The sequence below is a fragment of the Populus nigra genome, chromosome 17 (assembly GCF_951802175.1).
Source record: "Populus nigra chromosome 17, ddPopNigr1.1, whole genome shotgun sequence".
Classification (NCBI taxonomy): Eukaryota; Viridiplantae; Streptophyta; class Magnoliopsida; order Malpighiales; family Salicaceae; genus Populus; species Populus nigra.
The window spans coordinates 3,419,159-3,429,018 of NC_084868.1; the positions used below are offsets into that span (position 1 = coordinate 3,419,159).

At 36.1% G+C, this 9,860-nt stretch overlaps 1 protein-coding gene across 1 annotated transcript; it reads left to right on the forward strand.

The window, feature by feature from the left end:
* The first annotated feature begins 313 nt into the window (after nucleotides 1-313).
* LOC133677516 (uncharacterized) lies at nucleotides 314-9,245 on the forward strand. Its single transcript, XM_062099596.1, has 2 exons — nucleotides 314-1,104; nucleotides 9,145-9,245. The coding sequence occupies exons 1-2, from the start codon at nucleotides 399-401 to the stop codon at nucleotides 9,243-9,245; spliced, it is 807 nt and encodes a 268-aa protein (XP_061955580.1). The 5' UTR covers nucleotides 314-398.
* Nucleotides 9,246-9,860: the final 615 nt, after the last annotated feature.

Below are 9,860 nucleotides of genomic sequence, written 5' to 3' on the forward strand. Positions count from 1 at the left end.
TCCAAGCCAAGTTTGCATCTTTAGCTAAAAAAGTCGAAGCACTAGAATTGAAAAGGAGTGGTCAATTAAAATCTGTTCAAGACATTGCATGTCAAATCTGTGAAACCAACGAGCATTCAACCAATGACTGTCCAACCTTGCCTTCTTTTAAAGAATGTCTCCATGAACAAGCCCATGCATTAAACAGTTTTCAAAGGCCCAATCATAACCCTTATTCGCAAACATATAACCCTGGTTGGAGAAATCATCCAAATTTTAGTTGGAAGAGTGAGCACAATAATGCTCAAAATTCACAGCCACCGTTTCAAGCACATCATAATTTCCAAAATTCTCATGGATATGCACCTCCTTATGCTCCACCTCCTAGAAGAAATCTTGAGGAAACATTGCATGCATTTATGGAAAAGCAAGAGGCAATTAACACTCAACTTGCTCAAAGCATGACAGATTTTAAAGATACTCTTGCAAAATTGACATCTGCTCTCAGTTTCCAAGAGAAAGGTAAGTTTCCATCTCAACCACAACAAAATCCAAAGGGGCAATACAATGTGAATGCAAGTAGTTCGGGAAGCCAACACATGGATCATGTAAAATCAGTCATCACTCTTCGCAGTGGTAAGGTTATTGAAAAACCCATTCTTGAACCTTGTGAGAATGATGATGAATCAATCTCTGAGGGTAAGGAAGGGGTTGAATCTGATCATTGCAAAGAAAAGACTGATTCTCCGCCAGCACTTCCATTTCCTCATGCCATGACTAAACAGAGGAAAGTCAATCACAACTCTGAAATCTTTGAAACTTTCAAACAGGTAAGGATCAATATACCTTTGCTGGATGCTATCAAACAGGTTCCTTCTTATGCCAAATTTTTGAAAGATCTGTGCACTGTGAAGAGAAAACTGAATGTGAAAAAGAAAGCCTTTTTAGCCGAACAAGTAAGTGCCATTCTTCAAAACAATAATGCTTTGAAATATAAAGACCCTGGTTGTCCTACAATTTCTTGCTTTATTGGAGAACATAAAATTGAAAGAGCCTTACTTGATCTTGGAGCTAGTGTGAATTTACTTCCATATTCAGTTTTTCAAAGTCTCAATCTAGGTGAGTTAAAACCAACTTCTGTGACTCTTTTACTTGCCGATAGATCTGTAAAAGTTCCTAGAGGAATAGTTGAAGATGTGTTAGTACAAGTCGATAAGTTCATTTATCCTGTGGATTTTATTGTCTTGGATACACAACCTGTTGAAGCATGTAATTCATTTCCTGTTATTTTAGGACGTCCATTTCTTGCAACTTCTAATGCATTGATTAATTGTAGGAATGGACTAATGAAGCTATCTTTTGGAAACATGACATTGGAGATGAATATTTTCAACATTTGCAAGCAACCTGGGGATGATAATGATTTACAGGAAGTGGACTTTACTGAAAAATTAGTTCATGATCAATTTCAAACCACTTCCAATGAAATTGAGATTGATGAATCTGATGATTTGCAAATGGTTTATTTTCAGGAAGAATTAAAGGCAAGTAATTGGAGACCACAAATTGAGGAATTGCCGCCACGATCAATTGAGCCAATACCTTCAAGTGTTCAACCACCAAAACCTGATTTGAAGCCGTTACCCCTCAATCTCAAATACTCATTTTTGGGAGAAAATGAAACTTTTCCGGTAATAATCTCTTCCAAACTTAATGCACAGCAAGAAGGTAAGTTATTACAAACTCTGAAAATGCACAAAAATGCATTAGGATGGACCATAGCTGACATAAAAGGAATTAGTCCTTTGATTTGCACTCACAGGATTTATTTGGAGGAAAATGCTAAACCCTCTAGAGAAATGCAACGAAGGCTTAATCCTAATATGAAAGAAGTAGTGAAAAATGAAGTCATTAAGCTTCTAGATAATGGAATCATTTATCCTATTTCTGACAGCAAATGGGCAAGTCCTACTCAAGTGGTACCTAAGAAGTCTGGAGTTACTGTGATAACAAATGAAAAAAATGAGTTAATTCCAACTAGGACTATTACTGGTTGGCGCATGTGCATTGATTATAGGAAACTTAATTCAATGACTAGAAAAGATCATTTTCCTTTACCTTTCATGGATCAAATTCTAGAAAGAGTTGCAGGTCATGAATTTTATTGTTTCCTAGATGGCTATTCAGGCTACAACCAAATTGAAATTGCATTAGAAGATCAAGAGAAAACTACTTTCACATGTCCATTTGGTACCTTTGCATATCGAAGAATGCCTTTCGGATTATGTAATGCACCAGCCACGTTTCAAAGATGCATGCTTAGTATATTCAGTGATATGGTTGAACGTTTTCTTGAGATTTTTATGGATGATTTTTCTGTTTTTGGTGATTCATTTGATGATTGTTTGACTAACTTAGAAAAGGTTTTGAGCAGGTGTGAAGAGAAGAATCTTGTACTGAATTGGGAAAAATGTCACTTTATGGTAACAGACGGCATTGTACTTGGTCACATTGTTTCATCAAAAGGAATTGAGGTTGATAAATCTAAAATCGAGTTAATTGCTAACTTGCCAACACCAAAATCTATTAAAGATGTTAGATCATTCTTAGGACATGCTGGTTTTTATAGAAGGTTCATCAAGGATTTTAGCGTAATATCTAAGCCCTTGAGTAACCTTCTAACAAAGGATAATATCTTTGAATGGACTGAACATTGTGAAGAAGCCTTTGTTAAACTTAAAAACCAGCTTACTTCTGCTCCAGTCATTCAACCTCCTGATTGGTCTTTACCTTTTGAAATAATGTGTGACGCTAGTGACTATGCCGTGGGTGCTGTCTTGGGACAAAGAAAAGATAAGAAACCCTATGTGATTTACTATGCAAGTAAAACTTTGAATAGTGCTCAAATGAATTACACCACCACTGAAAAAGAGTTACTTGCAGTAGTATTTGCATGTGAAAAATTCAGGTCTTATCTTGTTGGCTCACCTGTTGTTGTTTTTAGTGATCATGCAGCGTTGAAATATCTTCTTTCTAAGAAAGATTCTAAGGCTAGATTGGTTCGGTGGATTTTGTTACTTCAAGAATTTGATATCACAATCAAAGACAAGAAAGGCACCGAAAATGTTGTCGCCGATCATTTGTCAAGATTGACAACATATTCAAAATCTGACATCACACCAATCGATGACTACTTTCCTGATGAATCTTTATTTTCTGTCTCTACGATGCCTTGGTTTGCTAATATTGTTAATTTTCTTGTTTCAGGACAATTGCCAGCTCATTGGAGTACCCAAGACAAAAGGAAGTTCTTGAACGAAGTAAAGAACTTTTATTGGGATGACCCTTATTTATTCAAATATTGTCCTGATCAAATATTTCGAAGATGCATTCCTGACAATGAGGTAAGTAGTGTCATTAAATTTTGTCATTCTGAGGCATGTGGGGGCCATTTCTCATCAAGAAAGACAACTGCAAAAATCTTACAATGCGGATTTTACTGGCCCACCATGTTCAAGGACTCACATGCATTCTGTAAGATTTGTGAAAATTGTCAAAAGTTGGGATCTATTTCAAAACATCACATGATGCCTTTAAATCCTATTCTTGTCATTGAGATCTTTGACTGTTGGGGTATAGATTTCATGGGTCCATTTCCTTCATCATTTGGTTTCGTGTACATATTAGTCGCAGTAGATTATGTTTCAAAATGGATAGAGGCAATTCCAAGTCGAAACAATGATCACAAAACAGTGATAAAATTCTTGAAAGAAAATATCTTAAGTCGATTTGGAATCCCTCGAGCCATGATAAGTGATGGTGGAACACATTTCTGCAATAAGCCATTTGAGTCTTTAATGAAGAAATATGGAATCACTCACAAAGTTGCCACCCCTTATCACCCTCAGACTAGTGGACAGGTAGAGCTTGCTAATAGGGAGATCAAACAAATCTTGGAGAAAACAGTAAACCCTAATAGGAAAGACTGGTCTTTAAGACTTAATGATGCACTTTGGGCTTATCGAACTGCTTATAAAACATCATTAGGTATGTCACCTTATAGACTAGTCTATGGAAAACCTTGTCACTTGCCTGTGGAACTTGAACATAAAGCTTATTGGGCTATTAAAGCTTTTAATTCAAACCTTGATGATGCTGGTCAACTGCGGAAATTACAAATAAATGAGCTTGAGGAAATAAGAAATGATGCATATGAAAATTCAAGAATTCATAAAGCAAGAATCAAAGAGTTGCATGACAAGAAAATATTGAGAAAAACATTCAATGTTGGTCAAAAAGTCTTGCTTTATAATTCTCGACTCCATTTATTTCCTGGAAAACTAAGATCAAGATGGAGTGGTCCTTTCATTGTGAAACATGTGTATCCATATGGGGCTTGTGATATCGAGAATCCAAAGAATGGCAATGTTTTCAAGGTAAATGGACATCGTTTGAAAGTCTACTTTGACAATTTTTCAGTTGAAAATGACTCTATTGAATTGAGTGATCCTGTATATAAAGATTGATTCGTTTTCTCACATTGTTTTGTGTTTTGTTAGTTTCTCTCACCCCGGTCAAAAGGCGGATAACGGTACTCCGTGACTTTAGTCGGTTCTTTCAGTTTCCCATAATAACTGATATCTGTATATATTTGTGCAATTCTTTGCTCCTTTTCTCTTCTTTGAATCTCTTCTCTAATTCTCATTTCAAAATGGACACCACTCTTGAAAAATTGAGAAAGTATTTTCCCGCTCTGCCTCAGAATGCGATTACAAAAATTTACCGTGCTAGGTGTGCAAGATTGAAGTTGTTAATGGATCATGGAATTCCTGAAGATATTCATTGGTTGATTGAAGCAAAGGTCCGATTATCAGGTGAGTCCTCCAATTCTTTCATTTCACACATGCCTGGAACAGGTAAAAGCACTTTTGCAAAGAAACGTCGTGCAAAACGACTGAAAGTCTGTCACAAATGTGCCAGATGGACTTGTAATGCAACATGTCGTTCTTTAGGAATGGTATCTATAAACCGTGAAGATAAAATACAATTCATTAAGGATGGCCTGAGTAAGGGGTCTTTAGATAATCTTTTGTTGACCCTTGAGACGCATCCTAGTGGAGATGTGCATCGTGCAATTCATGATTTATGGCCCCATTTTCATAAAGAACATGATAGACTTAGTCTTGGGAATCTGACTAAAAAAGACCCTGTTTGCCAGTTTTTAAGAAAACTGGATGGGAAGCCTATCCCCGACCCATAGAGGGCGTTTAAGCCGTTCTTGCACGTAAAACCAAGGGAAGATGTGAGCCACAATCACAACTACCTGTACATACACATGCTTTTTCAAAATAAATAAATAAATAAATAAAGAGAGAGAAAGAGTGTGAGACTCCAGCTGGCCTACATATAGGTGGTATGATTGCATCTTCAATTTCTCATCTATAAAATCTTCTCTTCCTTCCCCTCATTTCTACTTATCCCTTACATTAGACAGATATAGAAGTGTGTAGAAATGGCAGGTCCCTCAAGTTATCACATCAAAAATATTTGTGTTTTCGGTGGATCCAGTCCTGGGAAGGAAATAGCTTTTTTAGAAGCAGCAAATCATCTTGGTCAGGTACTAGCTGAGAAAAAGATTCATTTAGTGTATGGGGGAGGCAGCCTTGGGTTAATGGGGGGTGTGGCAATAGCTGCATTTTTAGGAGGTAGTCAAGTTTTGGGGGTCGTCCCCGAAGCTTTAACAAAAGGGGACATCATTGGCAGAACAATTGGAGAGGAACTACAGGTCTCCACAATGTTTGATCGAATGAATACAATGTTTAACCATGCTGATGCCTTCATTGCCTTACCAGGTGGTCTGGGCACATTGGAAGAGATCTTTCATATTTCCTCTTGGGCCCAACTTCACATTCACCATAAACCTATAGGTTTGCTCAATGTTAATGGTTTTTATGATACTTTGTTGTCTTTTCTTGATCAAGCTGTGGAACAGGAATTTCTAACATCTTCGGCACGACAAATCATAATCTCTGCTGCTACGGCTGAACAATTGATCGACAAACTACAATCTTTCACCCCTGTAATTGATCCTTCCATGAGTCGCATCAATTGGTCAACTACAGAAAGCCGTAAAAAGCTTAGATTGGATTTGAGCCTTCGTTTGTGAATCCTTGTGTCTTTTGGTTTTATTTCTAACATAGTATTTTGTTCTGTTATTTTTTATATTTGTTTAAGTGTGTTTCAGGTTTGTCAGTGTTCGTTGTTTCAGGTGATGTCTTCTATACTCTATCTTTCTACCTTAGAACATTGAGGACAATGTCTCGTTTTGGTTGGGGGGAGAGGGTAGTAGTAATTAAAAAAAAAAAAAAAAAAAAAAAAAACTAACCAACTAACTGTTTTTGTTTAAAAACCATTGGGCAAAACTGTTATTACTAGGATGGTAGAGTAAGGGGGAATGACTCTTGAGACGCATCTTAGTAAACATTTTCTAATGGTTATTTGCAATATTCATAACAAGGCCTATTAGAATACTTCTTGAAATATTCAGGTTTACAAACTCTCGCATTGCTATCACTTAATTCTGCTCATATACTCATTTAACAAGTATTCGTAAACCTTCATTTTCACACACACACTTTAACATATGATTGTGGGTTGCACATTGGATTATTACATTATTTATGTTCTTTTGTTAAAGGTAACAACTAAGGGATAGGGATAGTCTATAATTTGCAAAAAAAAAAAAAAAAAAAAGAAGAAGAAGAAAAAAAGAAGAAAAAAAAAGAAAAAAAAAAGAAAATGATGATAATAAAAACGTAGATAAGTTTGATTTCGTAGCCTCCCTAACCTAAGCAATTAAGCCCGAAGGGGTGTTTTAACACCTAATACCCTAAAGTCAACTGACTTGGGAGCTATTGGCCCAAAGCTTGTTACATGGGTTAAGGAGAAAAGCTTAAGGGAATCAAACATTGCACTATCTACGTATCAGTATCTGCAACCCGAGTTACTAAGCTCGTAGGGGTGTCTCAACACCTAATGCCCTAAGATCAACTGGTCTGGGAGTCATTAGCCGAAAGCTCGTTACATGGGTTAAAGATGCATTGTGTTTTATGTTATATGTATAGATATTAAAATAAAAAAAAAAGAGTAAAATAAAATAAAATAATCCCAACCTAAGGAAGTTAACCTTAAACATTAGAACAAAATATTGTTTTCTTCCAACAAAAGCCCCATCATCTATGTTTCATACATTGAGCACATAACAAGGAAGGTTTATTAATATTTTGTTTAAGAGGTATTGAGCAGATATATAAAATTTAATGAGAGTTTGTTTATCTGGATAGATTAATGGAAGTTGAATGATGAATGCCTTGCTTTGTGGATTTTGCAAATTGTTTTTCTATTTTAAAGCTTTAATTACTAGGGACTAGTAATAAGCTGGTTGGGGGGTGTGATTAGTACTTAAAAGTGCATTTTTATCAAGGTTTTATATCATCATTTTGCACTTGAAGTATCAATAACTCCTTAACTAAAGCGTGTTTTATAATAACATATCTAATTATATAAGATACCTTTAATTTATGGTAAATGTTCATCTTAAATGCAGGCCTATCACATAAATGAAAGAATTGATTGATGAGTTGAAGTACTGAAATTGAAAGGACAAAAAGATGGCCAAAGAGATGCTGGTGCAGTCCAAACTGGAACACAGTTCGGTAATTGGGTCATATCTGGAGCTGTAGATCTTGGATTTAGGTCCATTTTATATGGATGGAAAGATAAGACATAGGCCTACAACTTTCATTTGGAGCCCAAGATTTAACAAGGCCGTTTTCAAGTCCAAATTGTAGCAACAAAGAAGAAGTCCGAATCTGTCCTGCAGCCCAGACACTGTTCAGTGTTCAGCCCATATCTCGAGTTCTAGAAGTCCAAATGATCTCAAATTTTTACCCTGGAAAGATGAGACAATTTCCTAGAACTTTCATGATTCAAGTTTGTTCAAATTATGACGTCATCAATGACGTTTTTGGCAGACAAGAAGATAAGAATTGTCACCAAGTCAAGATGTGGCCACCCACTCATCAATTAGTCAACAAATCAATAGTTCCGAATTTTGGCCTATAAAAGGAGGCATTTGCCATGTATTTAGGCATCTTGGTTTTCAGATCAAGATCATGCTCTTGCTCTCTCTTTATATTTTGTAATGCTTAAGTTTTGCTTATATTAATCTCTTGCTTATGCTTTTCATTTCCTTTCCTTGTTTATTTATGTTTCTTTCTTTCATTATGTCTAGCTAAATTAATTATGTCAAGGTGAAAAGGGTACACTAATGGTGTAAGAATAAGTATAATATAAACTTAACATGGACCTTAATGTTGGATACTAACATGCTTTATATTTGCTATCTTGTTCACTTATAATACTTTGCTTGTTAAATGGTTAATCTAGATTTATGTTGTATAACATTTGGTACAACAAATACTTGGCACTTTCATAGCCCATACTGTATGGTATAACCGACACCTGAGCTATGAAAGGAACTTGATTTGTTGTTAACATAAGTTATAATCATGAATGCCTGACAACATTTACAAGTATTAGCATTATTCGAATAAGATAACTAATGTAATCATGTTAACAATTTATAATCTGATTGGAACCTCCTTTGTGTGTGGTTTCCAATTGAATAATAAGAGTTTATACTATACTTGTTTGAAGTACCATTAGTGGATCCTCTAACCTTGACATTTGTTGTTATCATTGTTTAATCCTTACGTTAATCTTTCATCTCAAAGTTCTCATCAACTTCTTCCTCTTCTTCTTCACTATTATTATTATCACTATTATTATTATTATTATTATTATTGTTACTATTGTTGTAGTATTATTGTTGCTTATAATTTATACAAGTAACCTCCCTGTGGTTCGACCCCGGTCTTGCCGGGTTATTTATTACTTCGACACTCCTGCACTTGGGAGAAGACATCAATCTTTTGGTCGTGTCAGGGTGCTAAAGGTACAGGGGCTACTTGTCCGATACTTAGTAGCTTTTGGTATATTTCATTCAGGGGTAACGACAATGGAGGCAATTGTTCTTGGGTTCTTTGGTAGTTTTTTTGGGAAAACTTTCATCTTGGTTTTTTACTTGGTGGTTTTGGGGTTCAGGTTTTTTGACTGGGATCGGGAAGTTGAAATTGGTGTTGGCGATTTGGGATGAAATGGATGGAGTGTTATATCTTTGGAATTGGCCTTTCTTGCTCTTATAGCTACTTTCGACATGATCAATCTCCCTCTTTTTTACTCCAAAACCATTTTTTTCCATGGGTGCAGAGATTCTCCCGCTCTTTACCCCTTGCTTTATTCGTTCTGCTACTGCCACAACATCAGTGAATTGTTGAGCCGAACTACCCATCACGTGTTCGTAGTATGGCGCTTTTAGCGTGTTAGCAAACAGAGCAACCATTTCCTTTTCTAAGAGAGGGGGATGTACCTGCGCTGCCAAATCTCTCCATTTTTAGGCATACTCCCTTATACTCTCTATGTCTCCTTTCTCCAGATTAGATAGACTGGTTCTATCCGGAGCAATATCCATGTTGTATTTGTATTGCTTGATGAAAGCATCTACAAGATCCTTCCATGTATGAATCCTGGTATTATCTAACCTCATATACCAACTCAACGCTACTCTACTCAAGCTGTCTTGGAAAAAGTGCATCAGTAGCTTCTCATCGTGCATTACTTCTGCCATTTTATTGCAATAAGATTTGAGATGGGTAACAGGGCATTGAGTTCCAGTATATTTGATAAATTCAGGAACTCAAAATTTCTTTGGTACCACCACGTTAGGGACTAGACACATTTCTACAGCTCATACTGGGTTG